General features: G+C 54.8%; 11 protein-coding genes across 11 annotated transcripts; all 11 read left to right on the top strand.

The window, feature by feature from the left end:
• Window positions 1-101: 101 nt before the first annotated feature.
• On the top strand, window positions 102-761 carry LMXM_34_1210 (conserved hypothetical protein; the record flags this gene model as incomplete). Its single annotated transcript, XM_003879068.1, has 1 exon — window positions 102-761. One exon carries the CDS (start codon window positions 102-104, stop codon window positions 759-761), a length of 660 nt encoding a protein of 219 aa, XP_003879117.1.
• Window positions 762-1,336: 575 nt separating this feature from the next.
• LMXM_34_1220 (putative short chain dehydrogenase) lies at window positions 1,337-2,038 on the top strand (the record flags this gene model as incomplete). The annotated part of the gene is made up of 1 exon (XM_003879069.1): window positions 1,337-2,038. The coding sequence occupies one exon, from the start codon at window positions 1,337-1,339 to the stop codon at window positions 2,036-2,038; it is 702 nt and encodes a 233-aa protein (XP_003879118.1).
• Window positions 2,039-2,654: 616 nt separating this feature from the next.
• Window positions 2,655-3,419, top strand: LMXM_34_1230 (putative short chain dehydrogenase; the record flags this gene model as incomplete). Its single annotated transcript, XM_003879070.1, has 1 exon — window positions 2,655-3,419. One exon carries the CDS (start codon window positions 2,655-2,657, stop codon window positions 3,417-3,419), a length of 765 nt encoding a protein of 254 aa, XP_003879119.1.
• Window positions 3,420-5,716: 2,297 nt separating this feature from the next.
• Window positions 5,717-8,257, top strand: LMXM_34_1240 (conserved hypothetical protein; the record flags this gene model as incomplete). The annotated part of the gene is made up of 1 exon (XM_003879071.1): window positions 5,717-8,257. One exon carries the CDS (start codon window positions 5,717-5,719, stop codon window positions 8,255-8,257), a length of 2,541 nt encoding a protein of 846 aa, XP_003879120.1.
• An 824-nt stretch (window positions 8,258-9,081) lies between these two features.
• On the top strand, window positions 9,082-9,768 carry LMXM_34_1250 (thioredoxin-like protein; the record flags this gene model as incomplete). The annotated part of the gene is made up of 1 exon (XM_003879072.1): window positions 9,082-9,768. One exon carries the CDS (start codon window positions 9,082-9,084, stop codon window positions 9,766-9,768), a length of 687 nt encoding a protein of 228 aa, XP_003879121.1.
• Window positions 9,769-10,987: 1,219 nt separating this feature from the next.
• Window positions 10,988-12,073, top strand: LMXM_34_1260 (conserved hypothetical protein; the record flags this gene model as incomplete). Its single annotated transcript, XM_003879073.1, has 1 exon — window positions 10,988-12,073. The coding sequence occupies one exon, from the start codon at window positions 10,988-10,990 to the stop codon at window positions 12,071-12,073; it is 1,086 nt and encodes a 361-aa protein (XP_003879122.1).
• Window positions 12,074-13,253: 1,180 nt separating this feature from the next.
• LMXM_34_1270 (conserved hypothetical protein) lies at window positions 13,254-14,327 on the top strand (the record flags this gene model as incomplete). Its single annotated transcript, XM_003879074.1, has 1 exon — window positions 13,254-14,327. The coding sequence occupies one exon, from the start codon at window positions 13,254-13,256 to the stop codon at window positions 14,325-14,327; it is 1,074 nt and encodes a 357-aa protein (XP_003879123.1).
• A 651-nt stretch (window positions 14,328-14,978) lies between these two features.
• LMXM_34_1280 (conserved hypothetical protein) lies at window positions 14,979-15,935 on the top strand (the record flags this gene model as incomplete). Its single annotated transcript, XM_003879075.1, has 1 exon — window positions 14,979-15,935. The coding sequence occupies one exon, from the start codon at window positions 14,979-14,981 to the stop codon at window positions 15,933-15,935; it is 957 nt and encodes a 318-aa protein (XP_003879124.1).
• An 878-nt stretch (window positions 15,936-16,813) lies between these two features.
• Window positions 16,814-17,563, top strand: LMXM_34_1290 (conserved hypothetical protein; the record flags this gene model as incomplete). Its single annotated transcript, XM_003879076.1, has 1 exon — window positions 16,814-17,563. The coding sequence occupies one exon, from the start codon at window positions 16,814-16,816 to the stop codon at window positions 17,561-17,563; it is 750 nt and encodes a 249-aa protein (XP_003879125.1).
• Window positions 17,564-19,979: 2,416 nt separating this feature from the next.
• On the top strand, window positions 19,980-20,426 carry LMXM_34_1300 (putative ubiquitin-conjugating enzyme e2; the record flags this gene model as incomplete). Its single annotated transcript, XM_003879077.1, has 1 exon — window positions 19,980-20,426. The coding sequence occupies one exon, from the start codon at window positions 19,980-19,982 to the stop codon at window positions 20,424-20,426; it is 447 nt and encodes a 148-aa protein (XP_003879126.1).
• Window positions 20,427-22,890: 2,464 nt separating this feature from the next.
• On the top strand, window positions 22,891-23,193 carry LMXM_34_1310 (histone H4; the record flags this gene model as incomplete). Its single annotated transcript, XM_003879078.1, has 1 exon — window positions 22,891-23,193. The coding sequence occupies one exon, from the start codon at window positions 22,891-22,893 to the stop codon at window positions 23,191-23,193; it is 303 nt and encodes a 100-aa protein (XP_003879127.1).
• Window positions 23,194-24,186: the final 993 nt, after the last annotated feature.

The raw sequence follows: 24,186 nt of genomic DNA on the forward strand, positions 1-24,186 counted from the left end.
CGTCTCTCTCTCGGGCGCATCTTCTCTCTCCCTCTTATATCTGCAACTGTATCTCAGAGCTTTTCTTAGATTTTTTTCCTCGCCGGAAGAACAACAGAAAGATGAAACTCTTCTTTGCAGCAGTTTTAATTGCCGTTTTTGCCGTCACATTAGTGTCGGCTGGCATGACCGAGTCTGATTTTAGGAAGATGAAGGTTAAGGATCTTCGTGCTTTCTTGCAGGATCGCGGGCTGGAGTGTGCAGGGTGCCAGGAGAAGAGCGACTTTGTCCGCATGGCGTACCAGCACCGCGACACGAACCCAGTCGGAAGCGCGGTGAAGCGTGAGATCCCCAACAAAAAGTTTTGGGAGGCGTGGGGTGATATCGCGAAAAATGAGTGCCAGAATGCTGTGAGGCGGCGTGGAAACGATGAGGGTACCGAGCCATTTTCCACTATTTGCGATACCATTCATTCTGCAGTTGATTCTTACCTGATGCAGCATGGAAGACGTGTTGCCAATCAACTCAAGAAGACCCCGCAGGACCTGCTGAAGACCTCGTTCAAAGACATTTACTTTGAGGCTGGTTCTCACCTCTTTCAGACGCTGGCGGATTACTGCCTCGGGTCTCCTTCGTTGCAGAAAACGTGTCAGTCCTTAGGGTCTGTCATGAGCGCCATGGATGGTTCGTCTGGTGCAGATTTTCGAAGTTGGACTACCAATGTGGGAATTGAAAATACGAATCCCATGTACGAAATCATCGACGGGCGTGCCGATTTGTGAAGAAAGGGCTTTTAGGGATTTTCCGGAAGGTTTAGCTCTTTCTCAATCAGGTCTTTCTTTCCTTTTCCCTCAGCGCGCGGTATGCAGCACTCTTTTATCTAGTTTTCCCTGACGTCTAGCGCGAGATGGGCTCTCGTGACTAGTCCTTGTTTCCCCAACTCTGTAACCGAAAAAACACAAACTGTACATAGGAAGCAAGCGATATCATTCTGTAGCTTCCTGCCCAAAGTTTCAAAAGGCTGTCTAGGTACTCTTCAGCGGCTCCAACTTTGCTGTCCTTTACTTCTAGCCGCTTACATTACCTCTCCGTGACATCGAGCTGTCCAGGTGGCTCTCATCTCTTCTTGACTAGGACAATGCGGAAATTCTCATCTCCCTTCAACTTCGACAGTTCACCGCTTCGTCCCTGTGTCTTCCACTGGTTTACTCTGCACACTATCCGGAAAGCTATATGCTGAACGCCAGTAGCTGACAATCAGAAGTCTGTTTCGCTCCCCTAACTACTCCTTTTGCTTTCTATCATTTTGTTTGTGTTCGTCTTCTTCCTCTACAGACAGGACACACACACACACACAATGAAGTCTGTGCTCATCACCGGCGGGAACCGCGGGATCGGACTGGAGACGGCGCGCCAGTTGGGCAAGCTTGGCTACTATGTAATCATTAGCTGCCGCGATGAGGAGAAGGCGAAGGCCGCCATCGAGAAGGTGTCCGCAGAGGGTGTGAAGGCTGACTACGTAGTCATGGATGTGGTGGATGAATCCTCTGTTGCAAAGGCAGCTGGGGAGGTGTCCAAGAAGGTCAACGGCGTTCTCGATGCGCTCATCAATAACGCTGGATATAGCGCTCCTTCCGGCGACATGAGCCGCGTCGACCTCGATGAGATGCGGAAGTGCTATGAGGTGAACGTGATCGGGGCTATATGCGTGACAAACCACTTCCTGGAGATGGTGAAGAAGTCCCCCGCTGGTCGGATTGTGAACGTTGGGTCCATCATGGGGAGCTGCGAGCTGAACGCCGCCCCCCTGAGCCGCACTCCGTACAGCTGCTCGAAGGCTGCCCTGAACATGTACACTGTGAATCTGGCAAGGTCGCTGGAGGATACGAAGGTGAAAGCGAATTGCGCTCATCCTGGGTGGGTGAAGACGGACATGGGTGGCGCCAAAGCACCATTGGAAGTCACTGAGGGAGCGGAGACGAGCGTGTACCTTGCCACGCTGCCGCCCGATGGCCCCACCGGCGGGTTCTTCCACAAGCGCGATCGTCTGGGCTGGTAGCTGTAATAAAACGCTTCTCTTACTTCTACCATCTCGAGGGACCCCTTCTCGCTCGAAGCTGGAGCCACTCTGCGACTGCTTGTCTTCCACGAAGACCAACAGGCGTGGCGTTCCTCGCCTATTGCTGCTTGTGAAAAGGGGATGCTGAAAAGTCTTATTGTTTTGGCCACAACAGCGCGCCATATATCGCAGCTCTGTCGCGCGCCACACTTGTGTCTTTCTCTTCGTTTTGCGAGCACTTTCACTATATATGGCGGCACTTTGCCTCCGTTTTCTCTGCACTGAGTGTTTTCATCGTTCCTGACTCTGTGGGAATTCATGTAAACTTCTCGTAGTATCTTGTGACTAATGGCAGTCGATGGAGGCTCGACTCTTCGCTCCTTTGCACCTTCAAAAGTGTGCTGCGTCGATGCTGACGGGGAAGTTTTGAGTGCTGCACCGATCGAAAAAAAAACTATCCCTACTGACTTCTCACTTCCTGTATCTATTTCGCTCCTCCACGCGCTTTGCTCTTCACAGTGAGTTCTTTCACACTCCCAGTTTCAAACCCGATTTGTGCATCTTGCCAATCAGCTGCACTAGCACTCATACCCACCCGCCACACTCACTCGTCGCCATGTCCGCTCCGCAAAAGGTGGCGCTTGTGACTGGTGCCAACCGTGGGATTGGATTTGCGACTGCTCGTCGCCTTGGTGAACTTGGTTTCAAGGTACTTCTCGGCGCACGTGATGCAAAGCGCGGTGAGGAGGCCGTCAACACGCTGCGTAGCGACAAGCTGGATGTGGATCTGCTGCTGATGACGCCGACGGACCACGCCTCTGTGGAGGCCGCTGTGCAGAAGGTTGAAGCTGATTACAAGCGCCTCGATGTGCTAATCAACAATGCGGCTTTCATGGATTTCGACAACAAGGTGTTCCCCTTGAACATCCAGCGCATGCGCGATGAGTTCGAGATCAACTTCTTTGGCACCGTGGACATCACAAACAGCTTCCTCCCGCTGATGCTGCGGTCGTCGGAGGCGCCGCGTCTAGTGTTTCTGTCGACCCCGCTTGGAACGCATGAAACGGTGGACCGCCCGCAGAACAAGTACGCGCACCCCAACTTGACAGCGTATAAGTGCACCAAGTCCGCTGTGAACATGTACGCGCACAACCTTGCCAAGTACCTCGAGAACTACTCCGAGGAGGCTGGTGGAAGCGCCGCTTCTGCGAAGGTGAACTGCTGCTACCCTGGCTATGTGCAAACTGATATGTGCTTCAACTCTAAGGAGGCACACTTCACTCCCTACGAGGGCGCTGAAACGAGCGTGTGGCTCGCCACCCTGCCGGCGGACGGCCCGACTGGCGGCCTGTACCACCGTGCCCAGAAGCTGCCATGGTAGTACCAACGCGCGGGGTGTTTTTTTTTATTGGCAACCTGTTCTTTTGCACTAATAGGATCGCCTCTAACGTGTTAGATGAGGAAGCTTTCCCCTGAAAGCGCACCCGGATTGCACCTTGTTTCCCTCGAAAACGTATATCCTTACATTCTATCTTTCTTCTCCCTTGCTCACCTCTCTATCGGCATTCCCCGTTTCTTAGTAGCTGATTTGTGCTGTCGTGTTGACTCGTTCAGATTGCGGGGAAGGGTTTCATTCTCGACCCAGCGATTCCCATTCTTCACGCTGACGCAAGGAAAAGAAGGAAAAGGTAGCTGACTTTGGGGGGTCTATCTTGGACTCACCCACCTCTCATAAGCTAAGAATGGGAATAATGCCAGTCTCGCAGCGCAGCCAGCAAGTGGCGATATGGAACTGGTTATGGGTGCGTGTAAGCACAGGGGGTCCGTGTGCACGCCAGAGTCTAACTCATGTTCTCTCCCTGACCGATGGTCGGTGAATCACTGAATGTGATTGCGTTACTAATTCTCGCTTTTACTTCTCTCTTTGTTCAGTCGCGCATATTGAAGTTGGTGGTGCTGACTGGTTACCCCCTTGTGGGAACCGAGCGGCGCATCGGAATCACACATGCTGTGTGGATTTTTCTCCGCTTGCCTTTGAAGGAAGAAAGGAGCCAGGGCGTGCTTGGACGAGCTACCAAGATCAGGGAATAAAGAAAGAAAGGGACAAAGTTGTCAAGATCTCATGTCAGGCAGCGCGTACCGCGACTCCGCGGGTGACGGGTTACAGGAAGAAGAGGAGGAAGAGCTTGCACTTCCATCATCCTCTCCTCGAAAATCCGCCGCGGAGGAGTGCACTCGCAGCGGAAGTGCCGTCGACGGCGGCAAGAGCGTACCCTCTAGAACGCCGAGTGAAAGTGCAATGCAAAGTTTTCGCGCGGCAGACGCCGACAATGAGTTCGCACTAGACATTCCGTTCGTGACGTCAAAAGAAAGCGCATCACATACTGGACTTGTGGCATTCGCACAGACAGGGTTCACCATCTCATCAAATGTCGACATCGGACGGCATCAGCGAAGGACGCCTGCGACAACTGCCGCAGCCCAATCTTCAGTGTCTGGCAGGGAGCAGGGGGAAAGACAGTTGTCGATCTCAGGGAAGTGGGAGAAAGCAGAAAGTGTGTCACTGAATAAATACCAGGGGTCTGACATACTGGATGATTCTGACTGCCCACAGGATGAGGCAGAGTTCCGAGCTTGGAAAGTGCGAGACGCGTTTCGACGGCAGCAGCTGCTACTATGACACCCATGTACCTGTCAGTACACTGTTTCGTTGTACAGGTCGTCGGCGGCGAACAGTGAGTCTGGTGGGATGTAAGGGTGTGGGTGTGGAAAGGTAGATGACGCGTACGATGGATATAACTCTAGGGTTTCGATGTGTGTGGGGCGACACTCCTCGAGCGGCGACCGGATGCAGCGCACTGGTGGCTCTCTGGAATGGCACTCGTTGTTTACAGATGTTATTTGACCAAGAGCTTCTATGAGAAATGCCCCTCGTTGCCATGAACTCAACATAGTGGCGGATGCCGACGAGGTCTATTTGCTGCTCCACACGAGGGGGAAAAGGAAAGCCGCAGCTTTTCTTTTCCGTCCAGTCCTGTGGTTCGATTGCTACTCTCGTCTTTGCCTACAGAGCAGAGAGCACAGGCGCCTGCGGCAACCTCTGATGCCAAGGTTGCCAATGAAGCAGCTGTGATGGGCTCCCCGACCCTTCCTACTCTTCCCACTCTTTCCCTAGTTGTTCTGTTGCTTCGCATTTGGGGCGGTTATCGCCACACAAATTAAAATAACCCGTGGTCTTTTCTGCTGAAACTTTGTCACCGCCTCTACATCTATCACGACGAAGAGGAAGCATCTGCCACAGGCCATTTGGGGCACTTCTTTCTGCTCTTTCTTTTCGTGCGAAGGACGAAAATAGAGTGAGATGCGATGCGTCCTGTGCACACTGAAAAGCTAGAGACATGAGGTATTCACCTCCACAGCTTCGCGTTCTCTCTTCCTATTAGCTTACTCAGTACACTATTTCAGCGAGACCACCAAAGACCAGAGAAGTAGAAGCGTTTTTTTTCCATAGACGCACCGATTCCCTCGCCTGGGTTGCAGACAAATAGCAGAACAGCCTAACGCACTAGTGACAGCAAGAAGAGGGTGATAAAATCGCATATTCATATAACTCTACCTGCGCATAAACGTAGACGCGTACACAACCATACACACCTACAAAGTACTTTCGGTGAAAAGATGTCTTCTCGGTGGCCTTCATCTCTCCTCAACGCCACCAACAAGCGGCTCACGGAACGCATTGAGCAGCTGACGCTTGACCTTGACACCAAACGCAACTCTGTCGCGGAGCAGCGAGAGGTTCTGGGACTCCTCAAAAAACATCAGCACGAAGCTCAGCAACAAGTCAAGGCCATTGCAGAGGCGCTAGAGCGTGAGCGGGCTGCCGTTGAAAACGATGAAGACAAACTCAAACAGCTCCAACTAGAGGCTGAGGCGGACGCGCGACGAGCGCGCCAGTCAAAAGAGGCGGAAACGCAGCTCTCTCAAGCCGTCTCCGCTTTGGAGTCGACTTTGGATCAGCGCTACCGTGCTTTGAGTGGGCAACGAGAGATCGCTGTGGAGCTCGAGGAGGAGGCAAAGGAGCTGGTATCGGCGCATCTCAGCCGCCAGCGCGTGGGGGATGACTTGGCTGCTGCACAGCGCGAGCTTTCATCGACTGTGTGGGCCACGCTCGCTCGCCTAAACGAACAAGTTCGTGTCGCCACGCAGCGCTTGGAGGAGGCGCGAGGCGAGCGCCTTCACGTTTTGCAGGAAGTCGACGCCATGCATCTCGCTTTGCAGCATGCTGTCAAGGATCAGGCGGAGAGCTTGCGAGCACTGGAGCTAGTTTACGTGCAGACCTCCCAGCTAGATGCGCAGGTGCTGGGGAATGCCAAATCCATGGAGGTTCTGGTAGCGGCTGCCCGCGAGAGGGAGAAGCTCCGCGGTGAGCTGCAAGCCACGCTGGAGCGGCTCCGCAGGGATAACCAGCGCCAAGCACTCACCCACGATCTTAAACGCGAGCAGTACGACAAGCAAGTCCGTGCGCTCCAAAAGACCGTCGCCGCCCTGAGAGAGGACGAGGAGCACTCAATGATCTCAAGGCGCTGCGAGGAGGCCGAGGTACAGCAGCTTTGTCAACAACGTCGAGAGCTCGAGCACGTCATCCTCTTGTGCGAGGAGAAGAGGCAGCTACTGGCACAGCAGCAGGCGCGTCGTGATGCGCTGGAGGGCGCTCGTGCGCTGATGCAGCGTCAGGAGTCAACCGGGCAGCCGTCACCAGCGGCGCTGGGTGACATGATCCTGGCCCTTGAGCAGCAGGAAGCGCAACTGGAAGACCGTGTGAGGCGCACCTGTGCGAAGCTCACCGAGGCAATTCAGACTTTCATGGACGAGGGTCGAAGGAGTGAGCACTTCAACGCTGCAGTAGCTGATAAGATGAAGGCCAAATTGTCCCTTGTCTCGGACCAGGAAGCCTCAGAAGGTCACGTACAGCTTCTTAAGGAGAGAAGCAGGAAGCTTGAAGAGTCACTGGCCGAGCGGCAGGCATTGTTCTCCTCGATGCAGGCATTGACGTTGGAGCAGCGCGCTCAGCGTCAGGCCTCCTGGCTGCGCGAGATTGAGCAGCTACGCGGCACCCTTCTGCGCGTTCAGCGAGACCATCAGCAGCTGCTCCATGGCACCGCGACGCTTCGCAGTAGCTGGCATCACACGCGCAAAACATTGGAGGAGAAGGGCATGTCGCAGGGAAAGGTGCTGAACGACTTGCGCCTGCTTGAGGGGGAAGTGTTCCGGCTGGACCAAGAGATGACAGCCACCGCGGAGGAGCACAATAGCCGGTTGCTCCAGCACGAACAGGCAGGAGTGACACTGCAGTCATTGATGAGGGCGGCCGACGGGCAGGTTAGTGGCCTCAAGGAGGCGGCAGGGACCGAGGCTTACATTCGAGCTGAGGTGCAGATCGTGGAGGAACGGATTCAGGCCGACATGCAAGGCGCCCTTGTCGAGCTGCACCTCAACGGGAACGAAGTCCACGAGCTGAGCGAGGAGTTACAGCGGCATCGGAAGAAGCTGAATCTTCTTCGCCTCCGCTACGAGGAGGCGATGATGTCGATGGCTCGCGCAGCGCAGAAGCCGCTGAGCGAGGAGGAGGGAAGGGGCATCCCGCTACCTTTGCTCAACAGCGAGAGCGACACTTGCACTCCAGAGGCGGTGCACGCCCATCTGTTGCTGCGTCGTTCCTATGAGCGGGAGCAGCTCATGCAACGCGGTAACTACCTCGATCTTCGCTTGGTGGCGCTGGATAGGGAAACAAGCACCCTGCGGCACATGGTGGATGGGATGCGCTCCTCTCAGGTCACATCGGGACAGGCCAACGCTCTGGGCGAGCTCTCCTCGACGGCGAAAAAGGCTGGAGCTTCCTCGATCAAAAACTGCAGCTCACAACTGGAACCTTCAGCTCCTTCGTGTTCCCCTACGCTTATCAAAAAGGAGCTGCTGAGTAGTGCTGAAGCGAGTGAACACTTCTGGAGGGCGGAACTCCAGCTACTAGATGAGACTTTAGCGGCTATGAGTCAACAGCGTGATGACTCGCGGGTGCGGCTGCACGAGATGCGCGCCACGCTGAAGGAATTGCAGGACACTGAGAGGCAGAAGCGCATGCAAGTTCAGAAGCTCCGTGATAGTGTTCAGCGTTCTCGTAAGCTGGCTAACGTTGTGAGCGTGAAGTGCAGCAGGTAACTGATCCGTTCCTGTGGACATGAGTACATCGCGTTCCTCTGCTGCTTTTCTTGCGCTGCCGCCTCTGGGTAAGGAGTGCTGCACACTCTTAGTGCCGTACAGCACTCTTAAGTGACTCTTTCGTTGTTCTTCCTTTTTTCATTTTGTTCCTCTGCACCTCTCTCTTGCTCGGCGCGCTGTCACATGGCTCTCCTCTTTTTGGTGTTTCTGGAGGTCCCGCACAGCGGCTCCCAAAAAAGCAGAGGAGGCGAGTTTTGCGTCTCGTGCACGCCTTGAGCAAATCTCTGCGTTGCCGGCTCCGCTTTCACACCAACACTGGCAGAAATGATACGTCGAGGGAGGGGCAATCCTTAAAGACCACTCTGGAGACACACCTGATACACGGAGGACCAAAGAGAAAGCATGACTCTTTGGTAGGATGCAAGATCACAGACGCCTAAAATGGAGGAGGCACGTTTCATGTGGGCTCTTGCAAGACGGCTTTCCACTTTGCTCAGAAGTGCTTGATAAGTGCCTTCACACCTACACAAAGGCCGTGCCTCTGTCTTCCGGTGCATTCCGGGTCTCGCCAAACTCGCCTCCTTTCTTTTCTTCTCCTTTCATCACGGTTCACAGGGAGCTCGTGCTGCAAATAAACAAGCAAAAAGTGCCTTACAGCTCACACAATCGATCTTTACCCCTCGAGCATAGGTGGGTTGCTTTCTCTGCGACTCACTTGCATATACACACTGTTCCATCCACATAGGTCTCGACTCAAAACAGTCACCGATATCCCTGGCTTTTTTTCGTCCTTCACAGCACGCATCAACAGCCGCATAGCAGGGATGCTCAAGGTCAGCTCGAAAGAGCACTACGGCGAGATCAAGAAGAAGGCCGAAGGCTCGCTGGGGCTTGTCGTACACTTTAGTGCCACCTGGTGTGAGCCCTGCACTGCCGTCAATGAACACCTTACCAAGCAAGCTGCCGAGTACGGCGACAATGTTGTCTTTGCTGAGGTAGATTGCGGCGAATTGGGCGACGTGTGCGAGGCGGAGGGGGTGGAGTCGGTTCCATTCGTCGCGTACTTCCGCACCCCGCTTGTCGGGGATGACCGTCGCGTCGAGCGAGTGGCGGATGTAGCTGGCGCAAAGTTTGACCTGATCGACATGAATACTCACTCCCTGTTTGGCGAGAAGGGTGGCAACGGGGTTCAGCAGAGGGACTTTGCCACAGTGGACGATTACCTGCACTACCTCACGAAGCGGCCTGGGGTCGTTATGTTTATCACCGGCACCCCATCCCGTCCGCGCTGCGGCTTTACTGGTCGGCTATGTGAACTGGTGCATCAGCTTGGCGTTCCCTTCATCTACTACGACGTCATGACAAGCGACGCGGTGTGCGAGCGTCTCAAGATATACGCCAACTGGCCGACGTATCCGCAGGTATACGTGGACGGTGAGCTGATCGGTGGATGGGACATCTGCCGTGAGCTGAACGAGGAGGGCGAACTGAAGTCAACTTTGAAGCACTGAGTACGCTACGAGCCCCACTGATACGAAATCACAAACACGTGGGAGCGCCGCGGGTGTGGTGGGGAGGGACTTCCCATGAACGGAGCGCGGCGGCTGTTGAGTCGCCGGTAGACCCAGGCTGATTTTTGTGAAGCCATCGCCCCTCTGCATTCATCTTACTAGGTAGATTGTCTTGTGCGGGTTCCTGTCTGCCGTTTTTCTTCCCTTTCGCCTGTGTTTTGTTGCTCCTGATAATTCGTGCCACTTCAACGTACTACCAGGCTCTAGTACACCCACTCCGTGTGGGGAAGCCAAGCAGCCACCCCTATCCCCTGCCAATGCCGAGCCACTTCTGGCCCTGGACAGGGTCAAGCACCTACGACGTGGAGAAGTCAGTGCGATGCATTGCTACTGGCGTCGGCAGTCAGATCCTGGATGGCGCTGCGTCGGAGTGACCTGCGGCAGCGAACACGCTTGTACGGATCCACGCGATGGGCGGGGCGTCGACGCGACTCAAGCGCATCTCACCCGGCCCCCGCACAGCCTACTGGTGGGGCGCCTGAGTGCCACCGCGAGGGAGATGCAGCACCTGGCGGCCGGCATACTGTGAGCGGCTGCGAGGCGACCTGCGGAGCGGGTGGGTAACGTTTGAGCTAGAGGCCGTGCTCAGATGGCTGATTCGGGATTGCTGTACCGCGTGTCTACACCTGCGTCGCACCACGCGATGGGGCCTGTGACAGCCCGTATCGCTCAAGGCTGGGCTCATGCTGAATGGCAGAATGGACTCTCTGAACGAAAAACAAAACTGTAATCCCTTCCTTGTCTGCCGTGTTTCATGCTGCCTTCACGTGCACGTATGCTTGCAGTCGGCGAGGACGACTCTTTCTCATACCCACATAGACACAAACACAGTCGCTCGCCCGCTCCGCGGTGGACGTTGAGGAAGCACAGGCCAAAGACGAAAAGCGCTAGCAGGGCAGATTCACTAGACCCGTGTCTCGTGCTGTTGCCCTTGCTTCTAGCTTCTTGTCTTCGGTGGAGACTTGAGTTTCGCTTTGACATCCATAAGCGAGACGTCAGAGAGCTCCCCATTTACAGTTTTCTCCCTCGACGGCGTTGTTGATCTGATTTCCGACCACCTGTCTGCCCTTCTTTTCTAGTAAGCGTCGCTTCGGAGGTGTGCATCTTGGCGCTACTCCTCTTTTTTCTTTTTGTAGGTTTGTTTGCTCTCTAGAGACAGATGATGGCAATAGCGCGCGGCATGCCGGCAACCACCGCTGTGCAAGCAAGCCTGATGTCTAGGGTGGGCCGCACAGTTCTCGCCTGGCTGGAAAAGTTGAAGAACTCCATCGCTGACACACCGCTTTACTTCTGGGTTTACATAGGGGCACTGGTGTGGATCACTCGCCAGCTCACAAATCGCACCAGCAAGGCAACTCGCCGCATTACCGTCGCTGGTAGGCAGGTGCACCTGAACGAGGCCGAAGCCCAAATGGCCTCCAACGTGGTGGACATTGACAAGATCGACGTTGACTTTAGCGACGTGGGCGGGCTGGACGACGTGAAAGATGCCCTGACGGAACACATCAAGTGGCCTTTCCAGCACCAAGAGCTTTTTAGCGGCAAGACGGTACGATCCCATCCGAAGGGCGTGCTGCTGTACGGCCCTCCTGGCACTGGCAAAACTCTCCTGGCTCGCGCGCTCGCCAAGGAGCTGGGCTGCTCTTTCATTAACGTCAACACGGAATCTATCTTCTCCAAGTGGGTCGGCGACACGGAGCGCAACGCGGCTGCCGTCTTCACCTTGGCAGCCAAGATATCTCCGTGCGTCATCTTCGTGGACGAGATCGACTCATTACTCAGTAGCCGTAGCGCCATGGATGCAACGCCGCACATGCACGCCAAGACGATCTTCATGACGCACTGGGACGGCCTCGAGAAGGACAGCGACGCTCGCATAATTGTCGTCGGCGCCACGAACCGCCGGTTCACCATCGACGACGCCATTCGCCGTCGTCTTCCGCTGCAGCTGGAGGTGCCGCCACCCGACACGAAGGCACGGGAGAAGATTCTCAGTATCCTCCTCGCTCACGACCTAGAGTACAACCCAAAAAAAGATGGTCTCATTCGATACGTAGCGCTCAAGACGGCGGAATACACCGGCTCTGACCTGTCGGAGCTGTGCAAAGCCGCGGCTCTCATGCCACTACGTGAGATGGAGTCAATGAAGGCGGGTGGTGCTCCCTCTGCCGCGCCAGAGAAGGTCCCGCCGCTAACTCAGCAACACTTTGACAAGGCCATGGAACGCGTAAAGGCCTCCAAGTGACGCAGCTTAAGGACCCTCAGTGGGCGCAACCGAAAAATGAAGGGCGAAGGATGCTGGTAAGCGAGAGGAGCCCCATTCCTTGCGAATCAAAACACACATGGAAACTCTCTCCGTGATACCCTCAAGGGAACGTTCCTCGTCAAGCAGTATTGGGCCCTGCATCAACAGCGACAAGACACGACGTTGGGGACGCGGTCGGTGTCCTTCTTTTACGTGTCATACAAGGTTGTTTCCGCCGTTTTTCGCGTGTTTTGTTCTCTTTTTTTTGTCTGGCCTCGGGTGTGAGCTGTGGGATTTTCCCTTCACGGTTCGCTTAATTATTGTTTGTGCTTCTTTTCCTTCTCTGTGGTGTCGTGGTGTGGCGTCTCTGCCTGCGTCCTCGACGCGCTTGGGAGGGGCCGGTGACTCCTTTAAGAGAGAAAGGGGAATCAGTCAAAGAATGTACAGAGAGAGGGAACTATGACAAGGCCTTATATCTACCCCAAAGTGCACGTTCCGTTTTGTTGTTGTCTTGTGTTTGGATAGTTCACTCACAGTGCGCGTTGGGCTGTGGTTGTGTGGGTGGCTGAGGTGCGTCTCTTTCTGTGTCACCGTGATTCAACTGTGTGGTGTCCCACGAAAACAAGAGAAAGGACAATGTGCACTCCTTCGCCCCCCTCCTCAGCTGCATATCACAAGAGAAAAACAAGGTGGAGGGGGGGGGTGGCGGAAACCTCGAACGAATTATTTTGATATGGCAAGGAGGGACCGGAGGTGCTCTAGGTTCACGTAGGACTCTCATAAAGCTGAGGTTTCCATATCCTTTCTGTCTTACTCTTGTCATGCTCATCTTGTCTTCCAAACCTTATATCACTTCCCTTTCTTCGCGTGCGCGTGTATTTTCGGTTCTGTCAGTGATGAGACACCCCGGAGTAGGCAGCGCTGAAAAAAGAAGCGCGACTGCTCTTTGTCTTTCTTCTGCGGGGCGGGCTTGCAGTAGCACACTCTCTGTGGTTCGCTGCGTCTTCACTTCGCAGAGAAATAGGATATTCGCTAGTGTTGAGGCCGTTGTAAGCTTTCCTCGTCTGCTCATCTTCGTTTCACGGTAAGCTACAGTCGTTCTCTTTCAGAGCCATATATCCTTTTTTTCCCTACCGACTCTTAGGCTCTTCGCTGCTCACATACGTTGGGCAAACATCTTATGGAGGAACTTGCGCGGCAGTTTGAGCAACAAGGCATTCGGTGCTCAGGAGCCGCTCCTCAGCGGCTGTGGTGCTCGTTTTGCACCACCTACCGGGAGGACTTGGCTAAATCTAATGACCCTCATAGTGAGCGGGAGGGAGAGGTCGGCGTGAAAGCGGAAGAGGGGGAGACCCGGACTCTCGATGAAGCGGCACGTGCCGATTCTGATTCTAGTTCCTCATCAACACCGGGCCCGACTCAGGCCCGCCACACGAGGACTCCTTCGCCTTCGCTTTGCACATTAGAGGCCACTAAGGAGGCCGTTTTGGCCCACTGCGCAACACGTATCCATCTCTATCTCTACGAGTACCATGTGCAAAACGGATTGCAGCACTGGTGCGGGGTCGAGTTGCATGGCTACCGTATGCTTCTCAGCCACCACTGTATATACCCTTCCCGCATGTTCGGCGACGGCCGCCTGTTGATGGATATCTCCATCTCCGGTGGGATGCTGCTCGGAGTGGATGTCTGTGGTGGAGTGAAGCTGTGGCCGCAGCATCAGTACACTGCCGTGGAGCTGATTCTTCCATCGGCGCTCAGCGGGGTTCGCGAAGTGCTGGTCCCCCCGCTGCCTATGTCTGGTGCCGAGGAGGAGCGCCAACGAGCGAGGGAAGCCGAGAGTGGCAAGCAACGTGCATTGTCTCCGCCGCTGCCGAGAAACCTACCAGGGAGCCGCGTCGTTCGCATCATTCACGAGGCTTCGGAGATCCCAGCGGAGGTGGCGAGCTCCTACAATAGTGCCTTGAATGGGTCGCGGAGGAAGGGCAGTAAAGCTATGCGGCCTCTCGATCGAGGCCCTGCTGGCACGTCTGGTGGGCGCGTGAGCTCAAGCATTGTACCGCGGTACTTCGATGAGTTCCACAGACTGCGTAGCCAGCGAGTAATGGAGGGGTCTCTCAAGACGGTACTGGAGGCCACCAACGCATCCATCATTGGCGAGGCTCGCCTGCGCAGGCAGCGCCGTCGCTACGCAGTGAAGTACAACAGTACTGTTTGCACCAAGGGGAAGACTGCGTCCGGCGATGAGCAGTAATTGTTGCTTTCTACGTCTGCGTGTGCCTCTGTGCACGTGTGCGCTGGTCTACGCTAGGGGCACAGGATGTCGCGCGCTTGCAGAGATGGTGTCCAGCGCGCCAGCTGAATACACTTCTGCTCCGAAAGAAAGCGAGAAGGACAATAAGCGTGTGTCCGAGGCTTGGCTGCACTTGCAGCAGCAAGCGGAGCAAGGAAGAAAGAGGGCCTTGAAAAGGGTACTGTCGCGCTGGAAAAGCTGCCTGGCATCGCAATGGATTGCATTGGCAAGTGAGTGCGTGCATCGTGAGGGGAGGGGGGGGGCTATTCGCTTTCCTCTCTTTCTAGCCACTCTGTGAGTCCGTGCCGCTGTCTCTGGGCTGTGCATTGCTCTCATGGCTTTTCCATGTCTCTCACTGTCCCCTTCACCCACCACTGTGGTGCTCATTCTCCCCGACCCCCACGTGTTCATGGCATACTCGGCTTCATTGCATGTGCTTGTGCGACATCATCAAACACGGAACTGGAAAGAGGAAGGGTGGTGACGGCGGTGTGGTCGTTTTGTTCCATCCTTTCTGTCTCTCGCACTCTGGTCTCTCCGTTTTGCGGCTTCTTCCCCTTCCCCTCCTGGCCGTGATCTCCCGCTCCTTGACATTTTCGGGCAGGAATAATCATGTCCATCGGGTCCAGATTCGTAGGAGGGGTCAAACACCTCCTGAAAGGCGGCAGCATGAAGTACTTGGCAGCAGGCGAGCCATACTGTCCGTTCGGGGAGGAGTTTGGGTTGACGATCCTGCCGGAGTACATTCTTGAAGACGATGCCACGAACCTGCGCAAAGGGTACGTCGACGTTTACACGCGTGCCTCTGATCGCATCATCCTCAACGACGGGCGTTTTCAGCTGCCTCCCCTTCCTTCCGCTTCCTTCCTCCCGCTGCTCGAGCGTCTCGAGCAGGACAACGTGGTACCAAAGAACTGGCTTAACAATCAGACTGCCAACCTGTACGAGCCAGGGGACTTCATTCGCGCCCACATTGACAACCTCTTCGTGTACGATGACATCTTCGCCATTTGCTCTCTCGGCAGCAACTGCCTTTTGCGCTTTGTGCACGTGCAGAACGGAGAGGAGCTGGATGTGATGGTGCCGGACAGGTCCGTGTACATCATGTCAGGACCTGCACGGTACGTGTACTTTCACATGGTGCTCCCTGTCGAGGCGCAGCGGTTTTCGCTTGTGTTTCGGCGCTCCATCATGGAATCGGATGGCGGCTTTAGGCCAGTGAAAACTCCCTTCAAAGAAATCATGCCATATCGAGCGACGCAAATCCTCAACGCGCTGTACAGCAAGCAGGTCGGCGGTGTGCGAGTCTCCGTGGACGACGACTTCTTAGAGAGCGCTGACATTGGTGCCTTCGACACGTCGCGGTGGGTGAAGCGCCTGCATCCACTTCGGGACTGGTCGTTGCTGCGGCAGTTGGATGAGGACGAGGCGCGCGTGGAGGAGCTACGCGAGAAGCGCTTCATCGACGTCGACTTTAGCTGGCGCTACAGGGAGCTTCGATCCTACTACAAGGCGATGGAGGAGTCGTTGATGTCTCCGTATGTGACTCACGTGGGGCCGCAAGCGTAGGTGTCCTCCAGCTCTCTCTCCCGTGCCATACCAGGATAGCAAAAGAGTAGGTGACTTTTGTTTTCCGCCTACTTTCCCTTTCCAAGACTTGGTGAGCTGAGACTGCTGGCTGTCGCAATGAGTGTTACTGCGGTGTGTGTCTGCGTATGGTGCTCGCTATGGGACGCTGATGAAGAGAGAGCACGCGGGTCGCCTGACTCCGTGTGAGAACTCGAGGCATTCGTGCTTTCTTTTTTTCACTGCCGCCATTGCTCTCCCCTTGTTGCCTTTACAAATCACGAAAGGGGAAGCAACAACGTACACACACAACATACATACAAACGCTTGTTCGGGATGAGTAAGAGAGACCCTCGAGCGAGCAGCGCTGCCGCTCTAACTTTTCAAGATGAAAGGGATAGTACAGGATGCGGTATTTTTGCAAGGGGTAGCTTTCCCTGCAAGCGCCTTGCGTGACCTTTTCGTTGGTGTGTTTGAAACAGGAAAAGAGAAAGCGCGCTGCGATGCTGCTTGTGCGCCTCCACAGACACTCTTTCTGTTATTCACATGCGTCCTCCCTCTCTCTTATTCTTTCTGTGAATCGCTTCTCCGTTGCATCGATCGCCGCATGTCGAAGCCTCATGTGCATTTCATTGTCTTCTCTTTGTGCTTTTTGTACGCACCGGCAAAGCTGGGGAAAGTGGGACGCACAGACAAGAAGCGCTTCTTTGGTACACACACGCAGATAGGGCGTGCGGGCTATTCAAAGACTGCATCTACGCAACACTGCGAAACGGCAAGACGTAGCGCTGAGAGATGATTGCTGGCTACTGCAGCGCAGTACCCATATACAATCAAAGACTGACGCCGTCTTTATTCGCTGACTTGTAGCACCCGCAACAATGACCGTGCCTCCATCTGCTGCGGCTACTGCTGCACCGACCATCTTTATTCGCTGTGCCACACTGCACAGCCGCGGCGAGCTTCTGAACGGCTTCTTCTTCGCGCACCGCGCCACACTCGGCATTCAGGACTGGTACGAGACTGCACGAACGACTGTCAACAGCGGCACCGGAAATGAGGAAGAAAAGCTCAGCAGTGCCGACGATAGTGCCGCTGCCGGCGACACCCCTCTCGCTGCCTCGTCGCCGCGTCTACGGCCCTATTTTCCAGTAGAGGTACTGTATGTGCGCAACTCTCGTAAACCGTACTTTCTTGTCGAATGGCGCTACCCCACATCGGAGGAGGAGGGCAAGCGAAAGGACCCGAGTGACGGCTGCAGCGGCGTCAAGGAGGGGGTGGCCGAGGTCCACGAGGCGCGAGCCGGCTCTTCGCAGAACTGCGTCACCGAGGAGTTTCTGCGGCAGCTTGCAGAGCGCACCCTTGCCTTAGGGAAGCAGGAACTGTCTGATGATGGCGCGATGTGGAAGGGGCAGCCAGTGCTCATCAGCGCTGCATTGCCTGGGATGACTGTGGTGGCTGAACGACGAAAGCTGGAGCTGCGTGATGCACAACTAAAGATTCAGCGAGCCGCAGAGAAGCGAGAGCGGGCGGAGGACGAGTCTGCGGCACAGACTTCGAAGACGAAGCAGAGAGACTCTGGCGTCGTCGCCTCTGCTTTTATTCCCCGCTGCGTGCGGCGACGAGCGTGAGGGGTACGTGCCCGTTTCTTTTGTTTATTGTTCGTTGTTGCTCCTATGTGGTGCTGGAAGGAACCCGAGGATGGAATGATGAAAGGACATGACCATATACGCTTATGCCGTGTGGCCGAGCACTCCTTTCCCTCTTGTGTGGTGGCGCAACTGATGACATATTTGTCGCATGCCGCGCTTTGGCAGCAGAGGCACTGGTGTCTGGGACCAAAAGCCCCTAAAAAGTACTTTCTTCGTACATGTGTCGTACGTGCATGGCCTCCGTCGAGCTGAATGCTTGTGAGGTGAAATGGCAACGGGCTGATGCCCAGTCGCTCTGTTTACCGCAGCGAAATCGACAAGAGCGTTGCCTGTAAGCGTTTGCCCACCCTCCGCCTCCCACCACAGCCCCACACTTCCTCTCATCCCTTTTCGATTGCTGCCTTCCCATGCGCACCACTTTGTCCGTTTTTTCTTGCTCTTTCGCCCCCTTCTCCTCCTCACCCTACCGCCTCCCTTTTCTTTCTCTTTGAGAGGACACAGGCATAATCACACGCATTGTGCCCCCTCCCCTCCCCCACACACATGCGCGATGTGATGGTTCTACTCATGTCTCGGTCCATCGCATCTTTGTTTCACTTGTTTGTCCTCCCCCTGGCCCCCTCTCTTTCTTTGGCACATCTTGATGTTTCCTGCCTCTGATGCTGCCTAGTGTTTGCGTACATTCCATCCAATGTGTGAGATGCGTGCAGCGTGTTTTGTCCCTGTTCTGTTCCCTCTCCAGGCCTTTCCTTGGGTTGCTCGTGGTTCCTTGTTCCCGCTTCTTTCTGGTGGTTCCTTCTCTTCCTTGTCCCTCTGGAGCTGGTGAGAGGAGCTGACCCCTCTGCTAGGTAGGCGTGGGCTCTTGTCGCCGTATTTTTATTCCGTTTTAATCACACAGTCCACGATAGTTGTGACACACACACACACACACACACACACACACACACGTATAAACGAGTCATCACAGCGCTCTCAAACCGCAACCTTTGAACACGACGGTCTTCGAGCGCATCGCTCCCAAGCTGCACCGCTGAACGAGGCTTGGTGAGAGGGGGTTTAGTTTCTCAACGGAATGCATGCTCGCTGCTGCGTCTCCCACCTCCCTGTATGTGTGCGTGTTCATGAGACAAGGTGACGAGGGCATGGCCCGCTCTCTTTTCTTTCTGAGTGTTCTTTACGCACGCGATCGTCTCTTCTGCTGAGAAGCTGTTCTTTCGTTCAGAGAGTCCATTCTGCCATTCAGCATGAGCCCAGCCTTGAGCGATACGGGCTGTCACAGGCCCCATCGCGTGGTGCGACGCAGGTGTAGACACGCGGTACAGCAATCCCGAATCAGCCATCTGAGCACGGCCTCTAGCTCAAACGTTACCCACCCGCTCCGCAGGTCGCCTCGCAGCCGCTCACAGTATGCCGGCCGCCAGGTGCTGCATCTCCCTCGCGGTGGCACTCAGGCGCCCCACCAGTAGGCTGTGCGGGGGCCGGGTGAGATGCGCTTGAGTCGCGTCGACGCCCCGCCCATCGCGTGGATCCGTACAAGCGTGTTCGCTGCCGCAGGTCACTCCGACGCAGCGCCATCCAGGATCTGACTGCCGACGCCAGTAGCAATGCATCGCACTGACTTCTCCACGTCGTAGGTGCTTGACCCTGTCCAGGGCCAGAAGTGGCTCGGCATTGGCAGGGGATAGGGGTGGCTGCTTGGCTTCCCCATACGGAGTGGGTGTACTGGAGCGTGAGATGCCGTGCTGAGGTGTCATCTGTCATGAGGAGCAGATGAAAAACAGAAAAAAGATGAAAGCGGAGGGGAGGGAAGGCAGAGGCGGCGCGTCGGAGAGGATGACATGGACTGGCGTCGCCGTATGCTCTGGCGCAGTGCTTCCCCAGGCCCCCCACCTCCCCACCTTTTCTTTCCTCGTCTCTCCTAGATCCTCCAAACCTTGTCCGCTCTTCTCCATGTTTCTCTCTCCCTTCTCTTCTTTCGTGCTTAATTTTTTCTTCCTCTGCGCGCGTTTCTCACCCATCAATCACGCACCATGGCCCACGCTTGCTCCTACTTCGCCAACCACCCCCCTCCTCCGACACCACCCTACTCGTTTCGTTTGCCAGAATTGGATACCGCTTTCACCACTCTCTTATACGCCTTGGATTACCCGAGAACACAACCCACAAGAAGCAAACAAAAGCGCAGACCGCCTGTATACAGAAGCGCCTCTGCCCTATATTTCTCCATAGCCGGTCACCTCTCTCTTTATTGCTGACTTTGTGTTTCTTTTTGTTTTTCCTTGTGTCTTCTCTGTTTGCTGGCGCTGTTTCTCTGGTGTGTAGGGCACACTCCCGTCCCTATCTGTTCTGTTGCTCTCATCTCACCCGAAAGGAAAGAAAAACAACAAGAACGAAGATGGCGCTTCGCCGGATCCAGAAGGAGCTGAGGGACCTCGAGAAGGACCCGCCAGCGAACACGAGCGGTGGCCCGGTCAGCGAGAGTGACCTCTTTAATTGGAAGGCCACCATCATTGGCCCGGAGGACTCACCATACGCTGGTGGCCTCTTCTTCCTCAACATCCACTTCCCCTCTGACTACCCGTTCAAGCCACCGAAGCTACAGTTCACAACCAAGATCTACCACCCGAACATAAACAACAACGGCGGCATCTGCCTTGATATTCTCAAGGACCAGTGGTCACCGGCGCTGACGATCTCGAAGGTTTTGCTGTCTGTGTGCTCTCTGTTGACGGACCCCAACCCGGACGATCCGCTGGTGCCGGATATCGCGCGCCAGTACAAGACTGATAGGAACGCCTTCAACAAGACAGCCGCCGAGTGGACTCGTCAGTATGCCATGTAGCATGCCCAAAAGGAAAAGAAAAGTGAATCCGGGAGCGGTGGGAAGTGAAACCAAGGAGAGAACCGAAGAGCAGCGGGAAACTTGAAGAAAACTGAAGATACGCGAGAGACAGCGGAGGTCTGCTGCTAATAACCCGTCTTCTCTCCCCGTCGGCCGGATGAGTTGTCAAGTCACGTGCATCGCGTCTGGGTCCGTTCCACCTCTCATTTCTTTCTTTTTCTATTCCTCTGCAGTTCTCATGGTGTCAGTGCTTTTCGTCTCTCTTTTTCCTCGTACCACCGTAGCCATCTCTTCCATTCCTCCTGGACTCAGCGAAATGCCTCAGGGCAGCACTCGAAATTTGCACTGTGGCGAGTGAGAGGCGCGGATGGCGGGGAAGTTGGAAGGGTCGGTGGGAAAACAGAAAGAGAGGGGGAAGAGACAGCGAGAGAGCACATTGTATGCGTGTGTGTGTGTGAGGAGGCCAACCGAAAGAAGAACAAAGGAGAGGTGAGCTCAGAAGGTCGAAAACGGTGAGGGAGCGGGTCACTCTCTCTCTCTCTGTGTGTACCCGTGTAGGGCCTGTGTTTCAAGCCCTTGCTGAACCCCCTCCTCTCCCTCCCCATTTCCCGATTGTGTCTCTTGGAGGACTTTTTGTTCCGTTCTGTTCGTTTCGCGTTTGTCTCTTCCTTGCTCCCATCTGCCTCGCACTCTCTTTTTCATTCCTCGGTTTCTTTTTTTCTGGCGACATTGTGCTTTAGTGGGACTCACTTTCATGCGCGACAAGTATATCGTCTCATGAAAAGCCGGCCTTTCGCTTTTTCTGTTTTCCTCGTCTCTTCCTATTATTTGCCTTCTGCGCTTGGCTCTTGTTCCCTTTTCCCTTTTTTTGTGCTGGAGTGCTTTCGCGCCGCCGTGGTTTTATCGCCTCTGCTGCCCGTCCTGCCGCCTCTTTGCGTTGCGTTTCTGTGTCGCTGTGGTGACCTGACTTGCCCACCACTACTTATCCATGGATGCACCTACACACAAAAGGGAAGTAGGGCACGGTCGAAGGATGCTCTGTGGCGCATGCTTCAACATGCACGAGGTCGCGGTGCAGCGGCATGAAGGGGATGAGGAGAGGGCGATGGACGCGAGAACCGGCAAACAAAAGGGGGGGGGGCGCTACAAAGAAGGGGTGAAAAAGAAAAAAATGATCTCCATTTTAGCTGTTTATTGTTTCCTACTCGCCGTTTCCGCTTGTGTTTTGTTCTCCTCCGTGCAGGTTCACCTTTTCCTCCTTCTCTTGCCCTCATATTTTCTACTCGTCAAGTGTTGATGAGCTTACGGAGAAGGTGTTCGTTGGCTTTTTCGTATGAATCCCATGCGTGTGCGTGTGTCGATGCCTGTGGTGTGCCGCGAGTGGTTTGTGCGAGTCTGCGTGTTTGAGTTTGCCGACGTGCGGTTATGTATGTATGTGTACCTGGGTGCGTGTCGAGTGCCCACCCCGTTTTCGCGCGCACACACACAAAAGGGGAAGACGCAACAGTGAAAACAAAGATGAACCACTTTATATATATATATAACGCAGAGAGCAACGTGATCAGGGAACCAAACACTCAAAAAGACCACAAAACAAATTGAGTTACAAAGCAGGGCGGGGCGAGGGGAGCAGAAAAGGAAAAAAAGAAAATGAAGCTCTTAAGCAAGCCTCCTCTCTCCCTCCCTCCCACGCCTCAGGCCAAATATTAGAGAAAATTGTTTCAAATGAAAGTGAGAACGGAAGGAGAAAACGTTGTCGATCATGCCAGCGGTCAAGAGGCAGAAAAAAAAATACGAAAAAAAAGTACACAGCACAGGAAGAGAGAGGGAGGCTAACTAACGCATGTAATGAGTTTCTTTTTTTTAGGATCTGTCTTGCAGAGGCATTTGGGAAGCGGTGGCGTTGGCAGCGAAACAACAATATCAGTGACGATGACGGGGACGCACACTTTTTCATTTTTGGTGTTCTTCGTGATCATGATGCACAATCGCTTCTCAGAAAACAAAACCAGGAGAAGAGGCGATTTATCTACGCATCTTTGGTGATAGCAAGGTGCTAGAACCAATCTAGGTGATTGTGCGCAGCTGTGAGAGGTGGTAGCACTCATCGCGCACCCTTTTCTCTTTCCATGCACGTTCTCGTAGAGAAAAGCGAGCCAATCAAGAGAGAGGACGGGCCATCCTATTAATCGGCGGCTTCCACCGTCATCCTGAAGAAATGAATCGAGACTGAGCCACAGGCATCGCGACATCAACGAAATGTTCCTCGGCATCTTACACATGATGTAACTCCTCTATCACGCTTCTGATAATAATTATTTTTGGCTTTGGCACACCCATACCTCTCTCTTGCTGCCTCTGAGTCGAAGACATTCCAATTTCGTTCTCTTTCTCTCGACCAGCTTTTCAAGCTTTTCCACCACTCTCATCACTCTCTCGCTTCTCCTCTCTCAACATATCAACCATGGCCAAGGGTAAGCGCTCCGCTGATGCCAAGGGCAGCCAGAAGCGCCAGAAGAAGGTGCTGCGCGACAACATCCGCGGCATTACACGCGGCTGCGTCCGCCGCATGGCGCGCCGCGGTGGCGTGAAGCGCATCTCGAGCGACATCTACGAAGAGGTGCGCCGCGTGCTGAAGGCCTACGTGGAGGATATTGTGCGCTGCAGCACGGCCTACACCGAGTACGCCCGCAAGAAGACCGTGACGGCGTCCGATGTTGTGAACGCGCTGCGCAAGAAGGGCCACATCCTGTACGGCTACGCGTAAACAACACGAGGCCAGCGCTTTTTTTATCGCTGTCTCCCCTGGGGAGGGGTGCTCTTTTTTTTTCTTTCGCGCATGACGCACTGCCCCTTCACCTTTTTCTTCTGCTTCTCCCTTCTACCTTACGCACCTTCTCCCTAGTTGCTCAACGCGAATGAAGCAACACGTAGATGGGGGGAGGAGGACGCATGCATGAGGCAATGAAGAGGGCAGATCCGGGTGAGTCGGGAGAGGGGAGGAGGGGTAACATATTCGGCGCGAGCGTGTCCTGGACGTGAGCCTCTAAATGCACACACACACACCACTACTCAACAGATGCACTTATCTTTTCTTGCCTCTTTTTTGCCTTTCCTTTGCTTCTCTTCCGTCTCTTACTATACGCCGACCGTTTGATCGGCTTGTTCGATGGCCCTACCGTTACCTTCTCTCCGTCTGTGCACTGACGAGCGTTTGCGCCACACCGCTGCGAGAGTCGGAGAGATGCAAGTGAAGGGAAGCATACAATCAAGCGCACCTACGGGCGAGGTGTTCGCCGTGGCCTGGTGTGCGTTCTCTCTCATTGAGGACACGCGAAGAAGAGAAAAAGTAGGAGAATAGCACCATTGGAGAGGTTAAACCCGCCGTGCATGCTCTGGTTTTTGATCGACTGGGAGCAGGAGGAACGGGACTTGGATGTCTTTGTCGAGGATGCTCTTTCACGTCGCGTGTGGGGCTTGCGTGTACGCGCAGAAACAGACACTCTCGCTTCTCTGCTTAATGGCTGCCTTGTGCACCGCCGCTACCCCGCCGCAAGCGGGGCACAGCCGCCTAGCAGCTTGGCCACCACCTGCTCTCCCGTTCCCCTCTCTTCTATGCCTTGGGTGAGCTATCAATGCCCTTACCACACTTGTTTAATTTCCGGGCTCCGCCACTTTTTCATTGCTTCTTCGTCCTTGTTATCTCTGCCACTCTCCTTCGGAGCCTCTGTTTCTCACGTGCGTTTTGGTGAGCAGAAGA

This window comes from Leishmania mexicana, chromosome 34 (assembly GCF_000234665.1).
Source record: "Leishmania mexicana MHOM/GT/2001/U1103 complete genome, chromosome 34".
NCBI lineage: Eukaryota > Euglenozoa > Kinetoplastea > Trypanosomatida > Trypanosomatidae > Leishmania > Leishmania mexicana.